General features: G+C 45.2%; 1 protein-coding gene across 4 annotated transcripts in view; it reads left to right on the top strand.

The window, feature by feature from the left end:
* Window positions 1-20298: 20298 nt before the first annotated feature.
* Window positions 20299-24265, top strand: part of MFGE8 (milk fat globule EGF and factor V/VIII domain containing) — a 107247-nt gene continuing 103280 nt past the window's right edge. For all 4 annotated transcript variants that reach the window (XM_033920093.1, XM_033920095.1, XM_033920094.1 and 1 more), the window contains exon 1: window positions 20299-20449. In XM_033920093.1, coding sequence (XP_033775984.1) covers window positions 20386-20449 — 64 coding nt within the window. In that variant the 5' untranslated portion in view covers window positions 20299-20385. The remainder of the gene's footprint in view (window positions 20450-24265) is intronic.

Raw genomic sequence — 24265 nt, 5'->3', positions numbered from 1 at the left:
CCACGTACGTCTTGAAAGATTCGCCTGCGTGAGCAGCATCATCCTCCTGCTGCTGGAGCCGGTCTCAGCTCACTTCTGATCTCACCTCCTAGTTCCGTGCCCAGGAAATGAAGTCAGAAGGGGGCCGAGGCAGGCGTAAGCAGTGAGTAGAAGATGCTACTTGAATGCCTGTCTCCATGTACGTCTTGAAAGATTCGCCTGCGTGAGCAGCATCATCCTCCTGCTGCTGGAGCTGGTCTCAGCTCACTTCTGATCTCACCTCCTAGTTCCGTGTCCAGGAAATGATGTCAGAAGGGGGCCGAGGCTGGCGCAAGCAGCGAGTAGAAGATGCTACTTGAATGCCTGTTCCCAAGTACGTCTTGAAAGATTCGCCTGCGTGAGCAGCATCATCCTCCTGCTGCTGGAGCCGGTCTCAGCTCACTTCTGATCTCACCTCCTAGTTCCGTGTCCAGGAAATGATGTCAGAAGGGGGCCGAGGCTGGCGCAAGCAGCGAGTAGAAGATGCTACTTGAATGCCTGTTCCCAAGTACGTCTTGAAAGATTCGCCTGCGTAAGCAGCATCATCCTCCTGCTGCCGGAGCCGGCCTCAGCTCACTTCTGATCTCACCTCCTGGTTCCGTGCCCAGGAAATGATGTCAGAAGGGGGCCGAGGCTGGCGCAAGCAGTGAGTAGAAGATGCTACTTGAATGCCTGTATAGTCTGTTGTTGATGAATGTACTCAGGGAGATTGTTCTGTTCTCTAGGCCCTATACAATGGAATATACTATCCCTCGATATTGTTAGCCTCAGCTCTCTACAGATGGAATTTACAGCTCTAATTCTGCAGATCGATGTGGATGAGACGGAACACATGGCAGAATGCTCTCAACAAGATGTTTAGGAGCCAAATTGTGCAAGCACATGTAGATTTATCTATTTATTTAAAAAATTTATATACCGTCTAAAACTAAATGGTTTACATACACAGTGTTAAAATAACAAAAACATAGTAAAATAGTCATCTAATTAAAGTAAAATTACATACGATCCTTAAGAAAATACCATAGAATGAATAGCAGGGCTCTTGGAAAATTCATCAATTTTAGTGGAAATAATTTTTAAAAGCTGTGTCTTTAATAATTTTCTAAACCGACCCTTTTCACAGCAGTTTCGTATCTGACCCACTAAGGAGTTCCATAACTTAACTCCTACACAACATAAAGTCCTTTTACTTGTCTCAACAAGACTTGGATTAACGGATGTCTTCAGTAAGGCCAAACTCTCAGAAGGCAGAGATCTCATTGGTGTACAGCTGAGCATGTGACTTTTTGTTTTTAGTCAAGGTTTGGTTATTAAAGTTTTAAGTTTACAAAAGCATGGAAGGAAGCAAACATACGTAACAAACAGCAAGAGATATGCCTAACAATAAACAGATAGCTGTAAAAGTTGCATAACAAACAAGAATGCATAACTATAATTTCCAAAAGAAAACAAAGGCACATCCCATACGAAAGTTAAAGGCATCCTGACTGCAATCATAAGCATGAAATTATCAATCATACAAAAGAGGAGTTTAAGGAAAAGAAAAGGAAGGGAATAGAAAGATGAGTGGTCTACTCAAGAAGAAGAAATGGAGTGCAGGTAAGATTTCAGTAATGACCATTTCACTTGGAAGGAAGGAAATCTGTCAGAAGATTTAGCCAAATAAGCTTCAGACCCCCTGGGAGGCAGACCTCCATTTCCGAAGAGGCTTGGTCCCATGTATATCACTCCACCTTCCATACCTCTCGCTCAGCCTCGAACCTCCAGCACATGGTCTTCTTATTACACAGAGCGATACGGACCCCGGTCAAGTCGCACAAAATCAACGCCTCCTACTCTAATCAATGCTGGACTTGCCAATCCGAAATAGGCTCTCTCAAACACCTTCTCTTCTCCTATCCTGCAATCACCTCATACTGGATCTCCACATGGGATTCCATTTGTTCCATTTTTCATATCAATATTCCCTTGACTTACCAAATGCTCTTATTGAAATCCTTTAATGTATCCACTCTAATTTCTGATTCGGATTATTTTCTGTTTGACATGCTACTTTCCTTGGCCTTGAAAATCTTACTTACATGTTGGAAGGACCTGTCTAAGGCCTCCTACTCTCAATGGTGAGTATGTTATTTTTAAGCAATTCTGGGATATTGCCATACAAATCATCACTGCTTTATATTGGACTCTGAAGGCGACCGGAAGCTAATGAAGTTTGAGATATGGTGAAATATGGTCATATCTAGACACCTCCATTATCAAATGTGCTGCTGCATTTTGTATAACCTGCAATGCTCTAAATCAGGGGTGTCCAACCTGCGGCCCCGTGAAGCATTTTGTGCAGCCCCGGTCGAGGGTGATGCACTGTTTTCCTCTGCTGCCCCCGGGTGTTTACCATCTTGCCAGCTCCCTCTTCTGTCTTGCTGCAGCGTTTGCGCATTTGTGTGGCCTCAGAAACATTTTTTGGGGCCAATGCGGCCCAGGGAAGCCAAAAGGTTGGACACCCCTGCTCTAAATAGATGAAAGCAAATCCTATCCATCAACTTCAACCAATACAAACTCGCATAATATCCTGCGATATAATATATTGTGATGCTAAACTTTTATTTTTATAGTGGCAGCCTCTGGACATGGATGAGCACCATTTTAAAGTATTGTGTGTATGCACAAGAATTGCCCAACGAGAGGTGGCGAGGGTGTGGTCTTCCTCCACTGTATCTTCGCTGGCACCGATTATTCAAGCCAGCTGACAGCTCTATACCAGAACCAATTAGCTATATTTTGGAAGAGATGGTATTTTTTTTTAAATCTTGGTATCCCCATTATAAATCTTTGTGACTCATTTGGACCATGTTCTTGATAGTAAGGTGCTATCTCTTATTCTTTTTTTTCAAGCGCAGTCTTCTCTCACCAATAGGTTGTGCTTCTGTATTAGAGGGATAGATTCTTAAATATGTTGTCTGATGCTATGTTTTGATTTCTTGTTGTATGGGGTTTGTTTTGTGATCTGTTGATATATTGATAAAATATTCTTTCAATAAAGATTACAATTTAAAACAAACAAAAAGAAAGGCTGACCTATCGCTAAGACAGGTAAGTGACTGGTCCTGACCAGTCGCTTTTTTGGGATTGCTAAAAGCTCTGTTAGTTACATGGCATTTCAATATTAATGAGCCGATTTGCATGGCCGGATCAGAGAATGAGCGATCGTGCAGAAAACCACGCGGCGAGTCGTTTTGTGCATCGGGCCGGCAAATATGATCATTGCTAAGCCAGTCAAGACCAGTTTAGCAACAATCGTTAGCCAATCGCTGACTTTAGTGCATCTAGCCCTCAATCATGTCTCCACTCAGCTGTCTTTTCCAAGCTGTAAAGCCTTAACGTCTTCAGCCTTTCCTCATTTATCATTTTTGTTGTTCTTTGAACCTTTTCTAATTCCAGTATATCTTTTGAGATACAATGACCGAAATTGAATGCGATACTCAAGGTGAGGTCGCACCATGGAGTAATTCAGAAGCATTACAATATTCTTGGTCTTATTCCTAGCATCCTGTTTGCTTGTTTGGCTGCTGCCGCACATTAGGCAAAAGGTTTCAGCGTATTGTCTACAATGATCTTGTTCTTGGGTGCTGATGTACTTTTGGAAGATAAGCTCAAAGTAAGTTGAAATCCTGATGGACAGTAGCAAAACTGAATAATTCTCAGAGGTTGTTCCTGAAATGTGTTCATTCCCGCTGGCCTTGGGCAATGGTAGCAGAAAATGTTTTTTCACGTAACAATCACTTTTTGTAAGAACAACAGGAGACCTGGTCGGTTGATGGAACACAGCTGCTGATAATGGCTAAACTGACCCTGAACTGAGCATGAAAATATATTCTTTATAGCTAATTGGTTAGCAGGACTCTGGCAGAGAACCAAAGCAACTTCCGTGCTAATAAAATGGGCCCTGACCCTCACTCCAGCTCTCAACCATGACTTGGGCCTTAAATAAACTTCTTAATAGACTTGACAAGTGTTTTATTTTATTTTTTATAATACTGTGAAAGGTTTAGCTCCAACAATCTCCCTGCTACTGCTTCTGCCGTGCATCAGATACTCATTACAAGAGGACAGTATAAACCACATAGAAATATTCTGTATAGCTATATGACAAAACAAGGCCACAGCAGGCAATGATATAAATAATGGATGTATTGTAGAAACAGTTACAGTACTTAGTAAAAAGTTAGTTAAAAGTAAAGAATAAGAAAAGTTTTTTAACCCCCCCCCCCCCCGAGGAGGGGAGAAGTGAGTTCTCCAAAGGGCAAAGGGGGCAGGCAGGTGCCCCATGCACAGCTTAGGACAGGGCCCAGTCTGGTCCTGCATGTGGAGCCCAGTGTCTGCAGACAGCATGTGGTTGCTTGGGCTAAAGAGAAAGTGCATGTCTAAAGATCAAAAAGCCCCCAGAGGACAAGAAGTCTGTGAGCAGCTGAGAGACCCAGAGCGGGTGAGAACGGGACCTAACCAGAGACGCTGCTGGAGAAGTGTGAGAGTGGATTCAAGAACTGGAGCCACTCGGTGTGTGAAAAGGGGCTATAAAGTCAAGCTGCCCGAGGTAGCACAGGAAAGACGCTCTGAACCAACTGTAAAGTTGCCTGAAGTTAATTCAAAAAGCAATCCTGAAAGCATTGCAGATCTGTGTCCGCAGCACACTTGCCTAGGGATGATGAATGTTATGTTATTTTCTGGTCAATAGTGTCTCCAAGTACATTCAGGTGTGATAAAGAACACTTGTATATAGATTATAAGAAAACAGAGAGCTTTTGCCCCCTTTTAAGGTTGTTGTTTTTTAAATTAGGGAGACAGATTGTAGTGAAAGGCCAAGGGCTCAATAAAAGCCACAGTGCTGAGGCCATGCTAGTGGTCAAAGGAGCTGATTGCATTAGTGCTACTCAGCAGAAAAGCCTCAATATTTTTGAAGACTCACATGCATTGGGCTATCTGAGTACACATTCACTTTGGGAATAAGGGTGACTCTACATAAGGAGTTCAGGGTAGAGAGACAGTGCTAATGCACACAAGAGATACTCAGGAAAATAAGTCTTTGAAGTGAAAGTCTAGTATTAGGGGCTACAGACCTCTAGATTCAGCACTGTTGAGGTTGACGCTAAAGGGGATAGTGTGGTGACAACTGCAAAGTGCGATCTTTCCTAATATGTTATTCCAGCTAATAGTGCAAATTTTGAAAGTGTTAAAATGTATTGCGTTTTTGTAAATGTTTACTTCTGTTCTTTAATTCTGCCTTTCCTTCATTTATTAAACTCTGGAATTTGTTGCTGGAGAATGTGGTGAAATCAGTTAGTTTAGCAGGGTTTAAAAAAAGGTTTGGACAATTTCCTAAAAGAGAAGTCCATAAGGCTTTAGTAAGATGGACTTGGGGAAATACATTGCTCATTCCTATAATAAGCAGCATAAAATCTGTTTTACTAGTTGGGATGTAGCTAGGTACTTGGAACCTCGGTTGGCTACTGTTGGAAACAGGATACTGGGCTTGATGGGCCTTCGGTCTGTTCTTAAGTCTAGGACAATCAAGCCATTGTGACATCACTGATGAGACTGGCTGTCAGGCATTGGTGGAATGAGGCATTATGACATCACAATCTCATCTCTGGAATGTTGCTACTATTTGAGTTTCTGCCTGGTACTTGGGACCTGGGTTGGCCACTTGGTCTGTCCCAGTAGGGCAATTCTTATGTTCTTAGTTAAAGTGCCACTCCTTTAAATAGTGAAGCTCCCTAGGGACAAAGTAAATCGATGCAGTTGTACTACAGAAATTTGTGATTATTCCTAGCTCTCTTCATCCATTAACATATCACTTTATTTTGCTAACATCTTTTTCTACAGCACAAATACATTTGAGGAAAGCAATGACCCTTGCAGAATACCAAATCCTTCTGCAGCCTGTTTGAGAGCATGAGGTTGAACCAAGTAGCTCACTGATTTTTAAGTGGGGAAAAAAAAAAAAAAAAGGCGTGTTTGACTTGTCTGAATGCAACAGAATATTTTCTTGTTCACCAATGCAGTTTAGGGGAAATATGCTGACAAAAACCGTCAAGCAGAAAAGCCTACGTTTCAGTCTGGAACGCCTTTTTAGCTGAGTTAATTGCTATACTAGATAATGTTTGGTATAGCATATGATGATTAAATCATAGCCAGTCTTTTGCTACAATGATACCTTTCATTTTAAAAATCTCGGTTGCATCCTAAATGAGACCAGATCGACCGGCAGATGTACTGCGCTCTCTCATACTGCAGCAAAAGCTACATAATTTTGTTCATTTTTATAGTATGGTTGTCATAGGCCTTTAAAAAAGAAAAACCTAGATTATAATGCTGCTTTCCAGTGTCATATGGTTCCCATTTTGCTTGATCAAGTAGAGCAGAATTATTTCAAATGAAACTGCAGAGAGTGGACTTATTATGCAAAATTCTGAAGCCATGGTATCATGAAACATGATTTTGGGGTCTGTAAATAATTAGGAAAACTCTAGTTATCCCCCTTTTATAAAACCGCAGAACTGGTTTTTAGCGCAGGCCGGCGCATTAAATGCTCTGCACTGCTCCCGACACTCATAGGAACTCTATGAGCATCAGGAGCAGTGCAGATGATTCAATGCGCCATCCAGCACTTAAAACCGGCATTTTTGTATAAGGGGGGGATATGTCACAATGGCTTGATTGTCCTATACTTAAAAACATAAGAATTGCCATACTGGGACAGACCTGAAGGTCCATCAAACCCACTATCCTGTTTGCCAAAAGAGGCCAACCCAGGTTACACTCGTTTTCATGCCGATTCCCTGCCCATGCCACACCATCTCCCACAAAATAATAATAAAAAAAGAAGCACATGATTAGTGGGCAGAAATAGGGAAATTACCACAAGACACTTTAGCACAGTGTTCTTCAACTTTTTTACACCTAGAAACATAGAAAGATGACGGCAGATAAGGGCTATAGCCCATCAAGTCTGCCCACACTATTTACCCACCCTCTTAAGTCTTCTGACCCCCTAAAGTATAATTGTAATTATACTGTCACTCTACTGACCCGCTCATTCAAGTCCTAGTGACCCTATCCCTTGGCATGACCTCGTAGGGATCCCACATAGGTATCCCATTTGTTCTTGAAGTCTGGGATGCTGCGTGCCTCAACCACCTGCACTGGAAGCTTGTTCCAATGCTCGATCACTCTCTCCGTGAAGAAGTACTTCCTGGCGTCTCCACGAAACTTCCCTCCCCTGAGTCTGAGCGGATGTCCTCTTGTGGTCGAAGGTCCCCTGAGAAGAAAGATATCATCTTCCCCCTTGACCCATTCAATGATGTACTTAAATGTCTCAATCATGTCTCCCCTCTCCCTACGCTCTTCGAGAGTGTAGAGCTGCAATTTGCTCAGTCTTTCTTCGTACGGGAGACCCTTTAGCCTCGAGACCATCCTGGTGGCCATCCGCTGAACCGATTCAATTCTGAGCACATCCTTACGGTAATGTGGCCTCCAGAATTGCACACAGTACTCCAGATGAGGTCTCACCATGGCTCTGTACAATGGCATCATGACTTCAGGTTTCCTGTTGACGAAGCTTCTCTTGATACAACCTATCATCTGCCGTGCTTTAGATGAAGCCTTCTCCACTTGAGTGGCTGCTTTCATGTCAGCACTGATGATTACTCCTAAGTCTCGTTCTGCCGTAGTCCTGGTTAAAGTTTCTCCATTCAGGGTGTAAGTTCTGCAAGGATTTCCGTTACCGAGATGCATTACCTTACATTTCTTGGCGTTGAAGCCCAGCTGCCATATCAAGGACCAACTTTCTAAAGTATGCAGGTCTTGCTCCATAGCATCCTGTAGATTATAGCCGTTTACTATATTGCATAGTTTGGCGTCATCAGCGAATAAGGTTACCTTGCCTTGAAGCCCTTGAGTCATATCCCCAATGAATATGTTGAAGAGAAGTGGGCCCAGGACTGAACCCTGTGGCACTCCGCTAGTCACCTCCGACATTTTAGAGAGGGTACCGTTAACCACCACCCTCTGAAGTCTGCCACTAAGCCAATCTTTAACCCATGCAGTTAGAGTCTCTCCTAATCCCATCGATTTCATCTTGTTCAGCAGCCTGCGGTGTGGGACGCTGTCAAACGCTTTGCTGAAGTCCAGGTACACGATGTCCAAGGACTCTCCTGAGTCCAGTCTTCTTGTTACCCAGTCAAAGAAGCTGATTAGATTTGACTGGCATGACCTACCCTTGGTGAATCCATGTTGGCTGGGATCCCGGAGATTTCCCTCATTCAGGATCGTATCTAATTTATACTTAATTAGTGTTTCCATGAGTTTACACACTATTGAGGTGAGGCTTACCGGTCTATAGTTTGCAGCCTCGGCCTTGCAACCCTTTTTATGTAGAGGAACGACGTTGGCTGTTTTCCAGTCCAATGGAACTTTCCCCGTACTTAGTGAGAGATTGAAGAGCACTGCCAACTGTTCCGCCAGAACGTCTCTCAATTCTCTGAGCACTCTTGGGTGTAAATTGTCCGGTCCCATGGCCTTGTTTACCTTTAGCCTTGCCAGTTCGTTGTAAACGTCCCCAGGTGTGAACTCGAAATTCTGAAACGGGTCATCCACGTCTTGTTTTATCATCAACTGTGGACCATGTCCCGGTGCTTCGCAGGTGAAGACTGAGCAGAAATATTCATTTAGTAGTTCTGCTTTTTCTGAATCCGCCACCGCGTAGTTTCCGTCCGGTTGTCTAAGGCGTACTATACCGTCTGTGTTCCTTTTCCTATCACTGATATACCTAAAGAAGGATTTGTCCCCTTTTTTAATGTTTTTTGCCAGAGTTTTTTCCACTCGAAGTTTGGCCTCCCTAACTGCTGTTTTGACCGCTGCAGATGTGGTCTTATATTCTACTTTAGTTTCTCTTCTCTGCGTACGTTTGTAGGAAAGAAATGCTTTTTTCTTCTCCTTAATGAGGTGCGAGATCTCTTCAGTGAACCATTGGAGTTTGTTGTTTCTTTGTCGTTTATCTACTGATTTTATGTAGCGATTAGTTGCTTCGTGTATGGATGATTTCAGGTACGACCACATAGTTTCCACATTGCCGGTCTCTGCTTGGTCCTGCAGCGTCTGATGAACGAAATCTCCCATGCGTGCGAAGTCGGTGCCCCGGAATTGGAGCACCTTTGTTTTTGTAATTGATTTAGGGGATCCTTTTCCAAGGTTGAACCATACCATGTTATGGTCGCTGGAGGCTAGCGTATCTCCTACCGAGACCTCTGAGACGCTTTCCCCGTTGGTGAGTACCAAGTCTAGGATCGCCTGGGCCCTAGTGGGCTCCGTTACCATCTGTCTGAGATGTACTCCTTTTATGGAGGTCAAAAGCCTCCTGCTGCTGCTGGTTGTTGCTGAAAATATGTTCCAGTCTGCATCAGGCATGTTGAAGTCCCCTAGCAGTATAGTGTCGCCCCGTAGAGTTATATTCTCTATGTCTTCAATTAATTCTGCGTCCATGTCTTCCGGTTGTCTTGGAGGTCTGTATACCACACCAAGATACAGGCATTTTTTGCCACCTCTTGCCAGGTTTACCCAGAGGGACTCCCCGGTATACTTGACATCAGTGATCCTGGTGGTTTTGATGTCCTCTTTAATGTATAGTGCTACCCTTCCACCTAACCTGCCCTCTCTGTCCTGACGAAGTAGATTATACCCCGGTATAGTCATATCCCACCCATGTGCGTCCGTGAACCAAGTCTCGGATATTGCCACCACGTCCAGGTTGGCATCCCTTATTTCAGTTTCCAGTTCTAGAATTTTATTGCCTAAACTGTGTGCATTAACATATATGGCCCTCCACACTTTGTGTTTGCTGAGTCCCTGTAAGGCTATTCCTGACTGAGTCTGTGTGGCTCCTAGAGAACTGTTTGCAAATTGGGTCCTTACCTCGGAAACAGAGTGTCGACTCGTCCCATCAGGATAGTTCCTTTCCACACCAGTATATGAGTAAGTCCCCTCCCCCAACTTACCTAGTTTAAAGCCCTGCGAAGCAGGCAGGCTAGTCGGTCCGAAGACGTTCTTACCTCTGCAGGTCAAATGGAGTCCGTCTGGTCCCTGTAGTCCCTGCAGCGCCTCTCCATGATCCAGGAATCCGAAGTTCATATCTCGACACCATCCTTGTAGCCATTCGTTCGTTCTCAGGATGCATTCATCTCTGGCTCTTCCCTTGCCTCTAACTGGGAGGATTGATGAGAAGACTACCTGCGCACTTGTCTGCTTCAGCCTCTCACCCAAGGCTCCGAAGTCTCTGGTGATGGTCTCTGGGGTGTTCCTGGCAGTGTCATTCGTACCTATATGGATAAGAAGCATAGGAAAATGGTCATGAGGTGTAAGTAGTTTACCCAGGCTGGTGGTGACGTCCCGTATTTTGGCTCCAGGTAGACAGCAAACCTCTCTTGAGTGAGCATCCGGTCTGCAGATTGGTCCCTTGGTGCCCCTCAGCATGGAGTCCCCAATGACTATAACTCTGCGCTTCTTCCATTGTGGAGGGGGAAGTCGGTCAGCAGATGGGGTTGTGTGTTGGGCCTGCTCCTGTTCTTCGAGTTCTTCGTGCTGGGCCTGCTCCTGTACCTTGTCGGCAGCTTCTTCCTGAAAAATCTGGAATCTATTCTTCAGGACGAGTTGAGGGGTTGATGTAGGGTTGGCCTGTTGGGAAGAAAAAGAAGAGGATGAAGAGATTGAAAAAGGGGGGGGGGGGAATCTTCTATGTTTACCTGTGGAAGAGGTCACCAACTGCCAGGTGTCATTGCCACCAGCCATTTCCTGTATCCCAAATGTTGGCTTCAAAGCTGATGATTTGGGTGTCTCGAGAATGGACTTGTCGTGGGTCTGCTCTGTAATTTGGGACAACTCCTGAACGACTCAGTCGATGCCTCTCGGATGCTTCTCAGGCGAACCACCTCCTCCCTGAGGCTCCACAGTTCCTGCATGAGGGCTCCATCCAGCTGAGCAGCCTCCTCTGTCTGCGTGGAGACTGTAGTGTAGTGCCGGGGGGTGGATTCGGTCTGCACGGAGACCTCTGTCCACCGTCCTGAGTCCTCCTCCCTTCGTACGCCGTCCGTGATCTCCTCCAGGGTCCCCATGGTGGCTGGAATGCTGGATTTGATTGTAGCCTTGGCGCTTCTAGTCCTCCCTGCCATTTCCAAGTTGCGAATTAGATCTGCCTGTCAGTAATTAGAAAAAGAAAAGAGAGTTAGAAAAATCCTACTGAGAGCTAGTGCGAGATTATGAAAGATTTGGGTGTCTGAGAGAATACGAAGTTAAGAGCTGAGGGTATCTGAAAGGGTTGGCTGAGTGTGAGTGTGAGTTAGCTCGGCGTGCAGCTAGCTGAAAGATTAGAGAGAGAAGAGAAGAATGGGAACAGAAGAAAAAAGTGTTTTTTTTTTTTTTTTTAGTTAGAAGTTTAGGATTCGCTGCTGGGCTGCCTGGGCTCCTTCCAAGGCTCCTTCGCAAAGGCGATCTCGCTAAGGCGAGCGCCTTTGCCGCTCGCCTTCGCTGCGCGCTGAACGGCTGCGCGCCGTTGGCACCCCCCCTCTTAAGGGGGAGTCTGGGCGCTGATCCTGCTGTTGTCGTGGCTGGTGACGCGGGTGGGCGGAGCTAACTCTCGCCGCTACCCACTCCTCACCGCCGCTCTTCTCCTCTCGCTCCCTCGCTCTTCTCCTCTCCCTCTGCCACGCGGCTGCTGTGGCTTCCTCCGCGCCCGGCTCCCTTCTCTTAAGGGGGAGTCCGGGCGCTGATCCTGCTGTTGTCGTGGCTGGTGACGCGGGTGGGCGGAGCTAACTCTCGTCGCTACCCGCTCCTCACCGCCGCTCTTCTCCTCTCGCTCCCTCGCTCTTCTCCTCTCCCTCTGCCACGCGGCTGCTGTGGCTTCCTCCGCGCCCGGCTCCCTTCTCTTAAGGGATCAGCAGAAATAAAACAACTATTTTGTGGACCGGCATTGGTCTGTGGACCAGCGGTTGAAGAACACTGGGCTAAATCAATCTCCACCCCAGACCCCGCCCCCATAATAGTTTCTCTGCAGGAACAGACCAACCGCACCAGGCCTCAGACCCCCAGGTTAACTATGGAGAAAGTTTGGGAAAACAGCTGTTTGTTAACTCCTACTTTGAAATCTTTCAGCGAAGATGCACTGCGAATGGAGCTTGGAAGGGGGTGCTAGGTGTACGGGGCTGTAAAATAAAAGGTGTGATGTTTTGTAAATTCTAGCTGGACTTGCCGGGGACAGGGTAAAACAAGGCAACAGTTGTTCAGTGACTGTAACAAGAGGACTGGACAATAAGGGATGGTTAGAGATATGGTTACCGACCCATGGCCACGCCCCCCAGGTCCACTCAGTTCTGCCCGCATTTCTCCCCCAGCCCCACCCCCTTAACCTGTTTGTGCATTGGGACAGCATCCGCGTGTGCGCATGACATCACCATACTGCATCTGCGTGTTTGTGGATGCCGTCACGACATCAGATGCTTTTCAAAACCCAGACAAAATGCAGGGTTTTGAAAAGCTGCCCGAACCCCTGGACATCTGGTAACTCTAGTTAGAGAGGCTAAGCAATCCAGTACCCCAAAGTGGTAAGCTTTGAAAGTCATAAGAACTTGCTAAATGATTTGTTGTTTGACTGGGAGCCAGTGATGGGACTTCAGTAAACTAGAAACTTTATTGAACTGACCTAATGCTGTACGTATTTTGTAATGTCTGCAGTTTTTTGTGTGGGGTTTTTAAGTACAGCTCAGCAGACCCATGTAGATGATGTTGCAATAATCCAGTCTGAGACAAAAATGGAATGGATTAAGGCATGAAAAGTGTGTCATGATCAAAAAGGTGATGAATCAAACCAGTGGCGTACCTAGCATGTGTGACACTCAGAGCCCATCATTTTTTGGCACCCCCCACCATCTGTACGAAAAACATGATTTTTAGTAACAAGCCACACGTCACACACGAGTACCTAGGAAAAGGCAGCATCTTACATACTGCAGTGAGAAGTACAACAGCAATACACCCATTGTAAAACTAAACAAGCCAGACTAGTACAGATCAATCCTACACCGTCAATCCTAACAGAAAACCATGTCTTTCGAACACACAGAACTCAGAAAACACCTTCGCCTAGTATGGAATATGTCATCATTAACTAACCCCTCCCCCTTTTACAAAACTGTAGTGTGAATTTTAGCAACAGTGGTAACAGCTCTGACGCCCATAGAATTCTGAGCATCAGAGCTGCTACCACCACGGCTGGCGCTGAAAAACGCTCCACAGTTTTGTAAAAGGGGGGATAAAATAGAAATACATAAACAAAGGTTAAATTGAACCAGCAAGAAGCTGGACTCTGCATACAATGCAACACCACAGAAACAGTGACACATATCTCCAAAAGCAATAAATAAATAGAAAATTTTTGTTCTACCTTTGTCTTCTCTGGTTTCTGCTTTCCTCATCTTCTTGTTACTCTCTTCCTTCCATCCACTGTCTGCCATCTCTCTGCCCCTATATGGCATCTTCTCTCCTTCTATGCCCCTTCCAGAAACTGTATGCCTCCCTCTTCCATCTCTCCTTTCACCCCCACTGGTCTGGTATCTGTCTGCTCTCCTTCCCCCCTGTTCTGGCATCTCTCTCTCCGCTCCCTTCCTCCTGTTCTTCCCTGGTCTTCCTTCTCAATTTATTTTCTGCCTCTGTCTAAATTCTTTTTTACTATTCAGTCCTCAATTTCCCTCTTTCACTGTGTCTACCTATAGCTTGCCATCTCTTTCCCTCACCTCTTCCCTCAATCCTGCATGTGCCCTTTTTTCTTTCTCCTCCCCACTTCCTTCCAGCATCTGCTCCCCCTTTCCCTCACACTTCTATTCAGCAGCTGTCCCTCCTCTCCCCCACACTTCCATTCAGTGTCTGTTTCCCTCTCTCTACCCCTTCCATCTACTGTTCACTCTCTATCTTGCCCCTTCCATCCACTGCCCTCTGTGCTCTTTCCATCCAGTGTCCACCCTCCCTCTCTCTTCCATATGGCATCTTTCCTCTTTTTATGCTCCTTCCATAAACTATCTATTCCGTGCCCCTTCTCTCCTTTGTATGGTCTGGCATCATCACTTCCTTGATTCCCGGCATCTCTCTCCTTTCCTTTTCTTCCATCTCTCCCTCCCCCTCCATGCTCTGACATCTCCTCCTTCCTTTCCCCCTTCCTTTTCCCTTGGTCTGGCACACCTTCCTCCTTCCCTCCATGCCCTGGCGTCTCGTCTTCCCTCCAAGCCCTGGCATCTCCTTTCATTCCCTCCAGTTGGATACAGCAACACTCTCCCCAATTCTCTCCCCCTCTGCTCCCTTTCCTCCTTCTGTCACCCAAGGCCTGGTGTCCTGAACTTCATCGGGCAGCAGCAGCATTCACAATTCACTGCTGTTGCCGGCTTCAGGCCTTCCTCTCTGTCGGGTCCTGTCTTCATGAAAACAGGAAGTAAACAGGACCCGGCAGAGAGGAAGGTCTGAAGCCGGCAACAGCAGCGAATTGTAAACGCTGCTGCTGCCCGAAGAAGGTAATGGCGCCAGGCCTTGGAGCACAGAGGCAGACCGCTTCTCCCCCATCCCAGCCGAACCCCCGCTGACCCTCCTATCTCTCCCCCACAAGTGAACCCTTCCGACCCTCCCAGCGAGAGCAGCAAACCTCCCTCCAGTAGCATCGGCAGCTGCAGCGCTAAAAAGGCTGCTTCGTGGCTTTCTCCTGCCGGTGAAGTATCAGTGACGCTTCACCGGCAGGTGAAAGCCACGAAGCAGCCTGTTTAGCGCTGCAGCTGCCGACGCTACTGGAGGGAGGTTTGCTGCTCTCGCTGAGAGGGTTGGAAGGGTTCACTCGCTGGTCACCTTAAGTAAGGAGGGAGGAAGCGCGATAGGGACCAGGCCGGCTGTGCACCCCCCTAAAGCTGCACCCGGGGCGGACCGCACCCCCCTGCACCCCCTTGGTACGCCACTGAATAAAACGTATCATCAGTTGGGGGAGAGTCAACAGGACTCTGGAAATGTGTGCGGGGAGAAGCAATAGGACTCCAGTTAGGTGTGCAGGGGGGAGGGGGGAAGGAGGAAGATAGGTTGAGTTTGAGCTACTGTAGGTTTACTAGATGTCCAGTTTCCCCAGACAAAGGTTGTTAAATAGAAAATCCACCAGAAATCTGGTAACCCTAACTTCATTATTCTGTGTATACCCTTGTACATCCAATGGAAGCCCTTCTGCCAGAGAATGAGTAATAATAGCCTGGGGGATGGGAGACTCCTGTGATTCAGCGAAGCAGGTTGATGGTTTGTTTACTCTGGTAGAGCTGGACATGCTGGAGCTGTGGGAAGGTAGGCCAAGCTGCATCTTTTTGCTCAGGCACTCCCAAAATAGAGGATAGTGGAGAAACACTGGGTTGAGGAGGCAGAACATATGACATAGTAGAAGTCTTGGATCAACACTTTTTTCTAGGCCTACTTTTGCTTTGGATGTAAGTCAAACGTTAGCAGCAGGCAAATCACTTAAGACAGTGTTCTGCAACCTTTTTACACCTATGGACTGGAGGAAATAAAATAATTATTTTGTGGCCCGGCACCAGTCTGCAGTTGAAGAACACTGGACTAAGTTGTGGGCCAGACTCCGCCCACTCCACCCCAGACCCCACCCCATAATAGTACTAATTGTAACACTATTTTTTCCATTCAATTTCATATATACACACAATATAATCTTATTAACACATAATGGTTAACCACAAAATTAAACTACACAAAGCACACTGTATGCTTCTCAACATTCATTCCTACCAGAACACAGATAAACCCCTATGCAAATAAGGGACCAAAAACTAAAAGTACTAATATATACAAACAAACTCTAAGATGCAAGACTCTGAATGCAGTATAACCCCCAGAGAAATAGAAACAAATGCATTTCTTCCTGAACAGTGCAAAATACAGACAGCAGATGTAAATTCTCAAAATTGACATAATTCAATCACTAAATTCATAAATTTAGGCAAATGGATGTCAGGTCTCAGTTTATAAGGATAACTTTTAAGCTTCTAAATTCAGTTTGGCACAAATTTAGGAGGTCACCTTCGAATATGCCTCTGTATTATATACAAGTATTACAAAGAAATAGGCACAGCCTTGCACAAGCACCTACTTTATCCATGTGTGTGCTAGGGAAATTTGTTGTCTCCCTCCCTCCATGCTGTGACTTACCTTCTGGCCTGTTCCCACCTGGTCGTTTTATGCTGCCCCCGATGTTATCTTCGGGCTGGCTCCCTCTTCTTCTCTGCTATAAAGGGATGTAAATATAAGAAATTTCAGAAACGAATGCTATTTTTTCAGGCAGCCTCATGGACTAGGGATTTAGCTAATATATTCATATTCCCAAATTCGTATCAACAATTTTGACGTGCCTTAAAAATGTATCTTTTTAGGGAATCTTTTGGAAGTTAGATATTGGATGTTTTATTCATTTGTATTACTAGTCTTTGTGAACCACATAGAACTTTGGGCTCATGCCTCCTCCAAAATAGCATGAGCCCAATGCCAGAGGGGATGGTATAGCATATGAAGATTTGCTGGTTGAAGCCCTGCCCATGTTGCCTTAGTAGTGAGGATTTTTCAGGATATTTCAACCTCAGACGCTGGCACTTCCATGCCTACTCAGTTCTAAGCTCAGTTCTGAGCTTAAGAGTACTGGCATCTGTGATTGAAGCACCCTGCCAGCTTGGGTTGGAGTTCATCCAATGAATCTCCTTGGCTGGGGAAAGAGCTTGGCCATCTCCACCAGCAAAGGGAGAATATGCCGGGCTGAGGAAGACCCCTGGACTACCTTTTTTTTAAAGTACGAAGGGTGAGGGTATTAAAAGAAGTGCCAGACTGGGTGTGTGGGAGGAGAGCTTATGGGGCCGAAAACAGAGGGGGGAGAGAGAGAGAGAGAGATGGTGGGCAATGGTCTGAAGGAAGAGAAGCTGGACCTGGGGAAAGACATACTTGATGGGAGGACTATTAGGGAGAGATGGTGGACCTGGGGGAAGGAGGGAGGAAGAGATTTGGGATGGGGGGGGGCACTTGGGAAGAAAAAGAGAGAGAAAGACCTGAGGATGGAAGAGAGGGAGAAGAAATGTTAGGCCTGGGGAGAGAGAGATGCAGCATCCCTTTTTTACCCCCTCCATCTCATTGTTCAGCATCAAAAGGGGAGGGAAGAACAGAAAACAGAGGAAGCAAATTGTTGGACCGGGTGGGGGTGAGCAGGGGAGGAGAGATGGACACATGGGAGGGCAGAGAGCTGGGATAAGATGCGAGAAGATGAAGAATTGAGAGGTAGCTGAAAATTTAAAAAGAAGAAGGGTGAGAAAGAGGGCAAGATTTGAGTGGACAGAGGCAGAAAAGAAAAAGGAAAACTGAAAGGGAAAAATCAATATGCTGGAGACAGGCATAAGGAGGGAATGGAACAAGAAAAAAGAGGAGGAAAAAAATGGACAACAGACACTGGAAAGAGAATTAGTAGAAGACAGACAAAAATCAGAAAGAGAAACTGGGACCAAGATGATGGAATGTCCAGAAAACAAGGTAGAACAAATTGTTACATTTTTAATTTACTAACTGGAATATGTTGACTTTGGGATATTGTGCATCTCAATTATTTTTGTATTGTGTTCAGTGGCATAGTCATACAGCTGATTTGGGGGAGGGACTGGAGGCCAAAATTAGTGGAACGGCACCAAAGTTTCTTCTGGCCTGAGTGCAATATACCTGAGCTTGTGGGAATTTCCAAGCCATGCCACCTGAAGACATCTTCCTCCAGTCCAAAAACCAGAAATCTCCAAGCTTTGCAGCTAATGGCAATATAAACTAAACTAAAACTTAATTTTATAGACCGGGTCTTCAACCAAAAAGGTGTTCGGGGGCAGGGAGGAGGGAAGGCAGCAGCAACAGCTCTGCAATATTGCTGACAGATGCAGAACTTGGAAAGTTCTTGTCACTGGATCTGAGGGGGGGGGGGGTTGAGATGGCTGGCTGTCAGTTGGTGAGGCTTGGGTATCTACAGCAAGGGCAAAGTTCATTTTGAGGGGGCCTAAGCTCAAAGTGGGAGGTCCAGCCTCCTCTCAAGGTTATGCCACTGATTGTTTTCAAAATAAAGTAAAGGCAGTCCCTGAGTTACAGACACCTGACTTAAGTACGTAAGTCGTACTTAAGAACGTAGTTACTGCTCCATTTGATTTCACTAAGCAGTATTTCCAGTGGTATAGACCAGTGTTCTTCAACCTTTTGACACCTATGGACTGGCAAAAATAAAATAATTATATCATGGACCGGCACCAGTCTGCGGAACAGCAGTTGAAGAACACTGGGCTAAGTCGTGGGCCAGAGCCCGCCCATCTCCACCCTAGATCCCACCCCCATAATAGTACTAATTGTAACACCATTTTTTCCATTCATTTTTCATATATACACACATACAATATAATCGTATTAACAACACATAATGGTTAACCACAATTAAACTACACAAAGCACACTGTATGCTTCTCAATATTCATTCCTACCAGAACACAGATAACTCTACGCAAATACGGAACCAAAAACTAAAAGTACCAATATATACAAACAAAACCTAAGATGCAAGACTCTGCATACAGTACAACCCCCGAGGAAAAGAAACAAATGCATTTCTTTCTGAACAGACAGCAGATGTAAATCAATCACTAAATTAAAAAATAAAATCATTCCCCCTACTGTTATTGTCTCCCTCCTTCCATGCTGTGCCTTGCCTTCTGGCCTGCCCCCCCGGTGTTATTTTCGGGCCGGCTCCCTCTTCCTGAGTGCTGCAGTGCACAAAACTGTGGGCATCGGCTCCTCATGCATTAACATAGAAACATAGAAAATGACGGCAGAAAAGGGCCATGGTCCATCAAGTCTGCCCACTCTACTTACCCACCCCCCTGACTTTACTCCCCTAGAGATCCCATGTGAATGTCCCATTTTCTTTTAAAGTCCGACACGCTGTTGGCCCCAATCACCTGCAAAGGAAGTTCGTTCCAATGATCGACCACTCTTTCAGTGAAGAAGCCTTCCCTCCGACATTGTGACGTCAGAGAAAATGCTTTCGGTTCAGGTGCAGGACACGCGTAGGAGCCTCTGCCCACAGCTTTGTGCACTGCAGCACTGAGGAAGAGTGAGCCAGCCCGAAGACAATGCCGTATCAATTGCATTGTGGACCGGTGGCTGACGAGCACTGTCTGGGGCCCGATGTAAGTGCCGGCCCTGTGGAAAGGCAGAAAATTTCTGCAGACTGGCACCGGTCCACGGACCGGCGATTGAAGAACACTGGTATGACTCTTACATTTCTCCTGTAGAAGATTCAGGAATGATGCATGGCCACATTAAGAATAGTGTGTGGTTGTGCATGTTGTACCTTAGACTGAGGAACACTGGGAGCAGAGGTAAGCAGCAAGAATCTGAAAATCTACAAGTTCTGAGTTACATACAAATGCAACTTGATAACAGTTTTTAAAATGTAACTCGTTCTTAACCCCTGTACTTGCCGAGTTTAACTTTTTGGGATTTCTATTCAGCTTTGGTATTCATATTTCTAATTTGTGATCCATTGTTCTATATTTGGTGAAGGTCTGTCTGTTTTGTGTGTGAAGAAGTCATTTAAAGGTGGGTGGGGAAATTGGGAGACAGGCAGGTAGCAGAGGGGCTCCCATCTTAATTTTTGCCCTGGGCCCCAGCACATCTAAAACCAGCCCTAACTCTCAAGACTGGGCCTGTAAGACTAACAGCTCAATCTTTCCTAGCAATTATTCTTTTGTTATTCAGTCTTCCTTCCTCTCCCCTCATAATCAAATGTATGTAAATCGCACATACACCCGTTGATATGGATCCAGTAGGAGCCAAGAGTAGCAGATTCAACTTCAGCCAGATAAGCTTCCAGTTTTGGTTGCAGCAGTGCACAAGGAAACAGGACAGCCCAAGCAATGCACCAGCAAACAGCTGTTGCTTGAAATCGGGGCAGTTCCTGCACTGTGCATGCAAGTCGCCAATGCATGGAGCAGCCGACAGAGCAAAAAAAAACAACAACCGAGCTTTAGGGAAGCTGGCGGCGCGGAAGTCTTGTTTGTTACGAGCTGGGCTCTGCAATCTGCAGCCTCAGCTTCCATGGAGAGAGAGGCGCTGCAGTTCCGCTAGAGGGCGAGCTAGAGCGCGCTGCTCAGCAGAAGGCGCAGAGTCCCGAGGTCGGCAAAGGGAGCTTTGGGGATCGGAGCGAGCAGGCGACTGATCCAGGAGATGAAGGAATTCGGGGCACTTTTCCTCACTTTCACCGCTTGCTATGTAGTACTGGCAGCCGAGGGTGAGTGCCAGCCATTGCATGACTTTGTTTGCTGATCGGCAGATTGAGGGGAGGGAGCAAGAGGGAGAATGTGCGGTTAGCTTTCTGCCAGAAATCCCCAGGAGAGGCTGTAGCCTCCTCTTCCCCCTCATTTCTCTCTCTGATCTGTTATAGTTTGAGACCAGGAGTCCCACAATATCAACTCAGAATGATCCTTTTCGTGGTTAACTCTGTCCTAGTGAATCCCACATTTCTCAGTCATTTGGCTGTGCTGAGGATCAGAAAAGTAACCTGCCCAAGTGTTGGAAACTTTAAATCTTAGTAATCTAATTTGTGTGCAGTTTCTTTGAAGGCCAATGATGCAAAAAGTCAGATTAAGGAGAAGCTGTACTCGAAATTGCTTATTTCCTGTCTGTGGGATGTATTAGGGTTACATCTGTATATTAAGTATTCCAGATGTGCTTCCCACATTCTTACAGTATGGCATTGCTTTGGCCTAGAGACAGCTTTCATGGTGTCAAATGTTTGGGGGGTGGGTATAATTGTTAATGCTGAAGTGCAGTATGGAGCAAAGGTCTTAATCCCTAGATAATTCTCTGTGTCTTGGGTCTAAAACACACAGCTAATGCGTGATGTTGTGTCCAAGACAAGGCTGAGGAATGTAAGAGGCAGCTAAGCAGAGAGCCCAAACACTGGCCACATCGAGCTTCTTCCTTGTGAGGGTTGATTCTGCCTTTGGAAAATTCTTTCTACTTCCTGCATTTTAACTGGCTGTTATGGTGGTGGCCTTAGCCAGGAGTCATGCAACTATCCTCAGTACTTGTAGGTCTTAAGTCTGACTATTTATTTATTTTAAAAATTTCTACACCCCCTAAAACCTAAGCCGTTTACAAGGAAAACATAATACATTGACTCATTATCTAACATCCTTAAACTAGTATAAAACCAGCAAAACTTCAGTAAAATAGGGTATCAAAATCTAACCTAGTAGAAAGCTCTCACAAATGGATGTGTTTTTAATTGCTTCTTAAAAGACATCTCGTTCTTACATAACCTCAAACATCCTGGCAGAGCATTGCGTCTTCTTGTAATGGGTTTCACTAAGGGCCTCTATTGATAGCTTTATGGAAGATTCAGATCTTAACAAGATGGTATATAATGTTTCAATACTTGCTTTAGATCGGTGTTCTTCAACCTTTTGACACCTATGGACTGGCGGAAATAAAATAATTATTTTGTGGACCGGCAGTTGAAGAACACTGGGTTAAGTCATGGGCCAGACCCCGCCCCCATAATAGTACTAATTGTAACACCATTTTTTTCATTCATTTTTCATATATACACACAATATAATTGTATTAACACCACATAATGGTTAACCACAAAATTAAAACACACTGTATGCTCTTCAACATTCATTCTTACCAGAATACAAATAACCCCATGCAAATGCAGGACCAAAAACTAAAAGTACTGTACTAATATTCACAAACAAACCCTAAGATGCAAGACTCTGCAAGCAGTACAACCCCAGAGGAAAAGAAACAAATGCATTACTTCCTGAACAGACAAATCAATCACTAAATTAAAAAAAACAGACAAATCACTAAATAAAAAAATAAAAGCATTTCCCTACCATTGTTGTCTCTCTCCCTCCATGTGGCTTGCCTTCTGGCCTGCCCCCCTGGTGTTATCTTTGGGCCGATACACAGTGCGATCAATGCGGCGTCTTCAGGCCGGCTCCCTGAGTGCTGCAGTGTACAAAGCTGTGGGTAGCGGCTCCTGGAGCGCCTCATCTGGAAGCCTTCCCTCTGATGTTGCGACGTCAGAGAGAAGGCTTCCGATTCAGGCGCAGGACGTGGGTAGGAGCCTTTTCCCACGGCTTTCTACACTGCAGCACTCGGAGAGCCGGCCTGAAGATGCTGTGTTGATTGCACTATGGACCGGCAGCTGAAGAACGCTGTCTTGGGCCCGATAGACGTGCCAGCCCTGTGGACCGGCAGAAAATTTCTGTGGACCGGCAGTTGAAAGAACACTGCTTTAGATACCACGGTGCTACCCCATAGATCGCTTGGTGAATAACCATCAAAATTTTGTACTCAATTCTATCTTGAATTGGCAACCAGTGGAGACTCTTTAGTACCGGTGTTAAATGCTCATTCCATGCTACCCCTGTAATCATTCTCACCGCAGCATTTTTCACAACTTGGAATGCCTTAATTTTATTTTTTGCAATACTTAAAAGTAGGGAGTTACAGTAATCTAATCTAAATAGCACCAAGCTCTGTACCACCGTTCGAAAATCAAACCTAGACATCATATTTCTTACTCTTGACAATAATCGTAAGTGAAAGAATGCTCCTTTGACAACTTGCAAAATATGTGACTGCATGGATAGCTGTGCATCTATAATCACCCCTAGCATCTTGATATGTGATGCCAAGACAGACCATCTCTTATCTTCAACTCCTTCTGCTCTAGCAGGATTTCATCATTTCCAAAAAACATAATTTCTGTCTTTTTTATATTCAAAACTAGCTTATTATCTTGCATCCACGTTGTTATGCATTCCATACACTCCGCCAATTTCATCTCAACAAACTGCACTCCCCCAATCGCGGGGGAAAACAAAAGTGGATATCATCTGCATAAAAGCGGTAATGGACTCCAAGCTTTTCTATTGGTGCAATATAAATATTGACCAGAAGGGCAAATAAGATCCTTGCAGAACTCCCTTCTTCATTCTCATCATATTTGATGTCACTGAATTCAATGGTTTTTTTGTCTGCTCTCTGTGTCAACCACAGATGCTGAGGGGGCAGTGCTCACAGCCCTTGTGTGAGAGAAGCCTCAATCACTGCTCAACAGTGACATCAAATATGATGAGAATGAAGAAGGGAATTCTGCAAGGATCTTGTCTGCCCTTGTGTTCAATATTTATATTGTACCAATAGGAAAGGTTTTTTCAGGAGCTTGGAGTCTCCCATGGGTCTAGTATTTATAACAGGTTCAAGCAGCAGCCCTTGAGAACTTTTGAAAAAGCTGGTATCTCAGGGTGAGAAAGAATCAATACTTCTGCTAAGACTAAGTATCTTAATAAAAAATTTAGCCCGTGATTTAGCTTGTGTTTTAGATTTCGGCCCCTTATGTGATTTAGTTTGTCACCCCTGGTGTAAGGGGATGAACAGGAATATAAGTGCCTATTAAATGTGGCAAATGTTTCTTGATGCCAGCAACGATGGATGAATCTGTTGCACTAACAGTAAGACGCTTGAGCAGCAAAATTTTGCCCTTGTCACTTGAGTGAGTAGAATATCATGCAGCCGAAAAATGAAATTAATCTGAATAACTTTCCACACATCCTTTCTTTCTGGGAGGTTCTGCAGTCTCATCTTCAATTTCGGTTAATTACAGGTTATCTGAAGGCTGGAATGAATCATGTGAATATTTAACAAGTTCACGTGCAATTCAGAAGAATTTCATGTTTGCAAATGAGGGCGATTGGAATCATGCCCCCAACTGACTGCTGGGATCACTCTTTAGCCCGGCAGAGCAGCACAAAATCTTTTTTTTTTAAACTTTTTCGCAAGCCCGTGGTTTTAATCTGCTTTAAACCCGCGGGTTAAAACCATGGGTTTGCAGTGCGGGGAAGGGCAGGAGATATTCGGGGCAAGAGCAGGGCGACAGGCAGAAGAATACACTGATGACTTGTCTGTGTAATTGCAATACAATTATAAGTCATTTTTGGAAGGTACTTCCTCAACTTAAAACATAGAAACATGACAGCAGATAAAGGCCAATTGGCCCTTTCAAGTCTGCCCATCCACAGTAACCATT

This window comes from Geotrypetes seraphini, chromosome 14, assembly GCF_902459505.1.
Source record: "Geotrypetes seraphini chromosome 14, aGeoSer1.1, whole genome shotgun sequence".
Lineage (NCBI taxonomy): Eukaryota > Metazoa > Chordata > Amphibia > Gymnophiona > Dermophiidae > Geotrypetes > Geotrypetes seraphini.
This window is presented reverse-complemented; position numbering and strand designations above follow the sequence as displayed.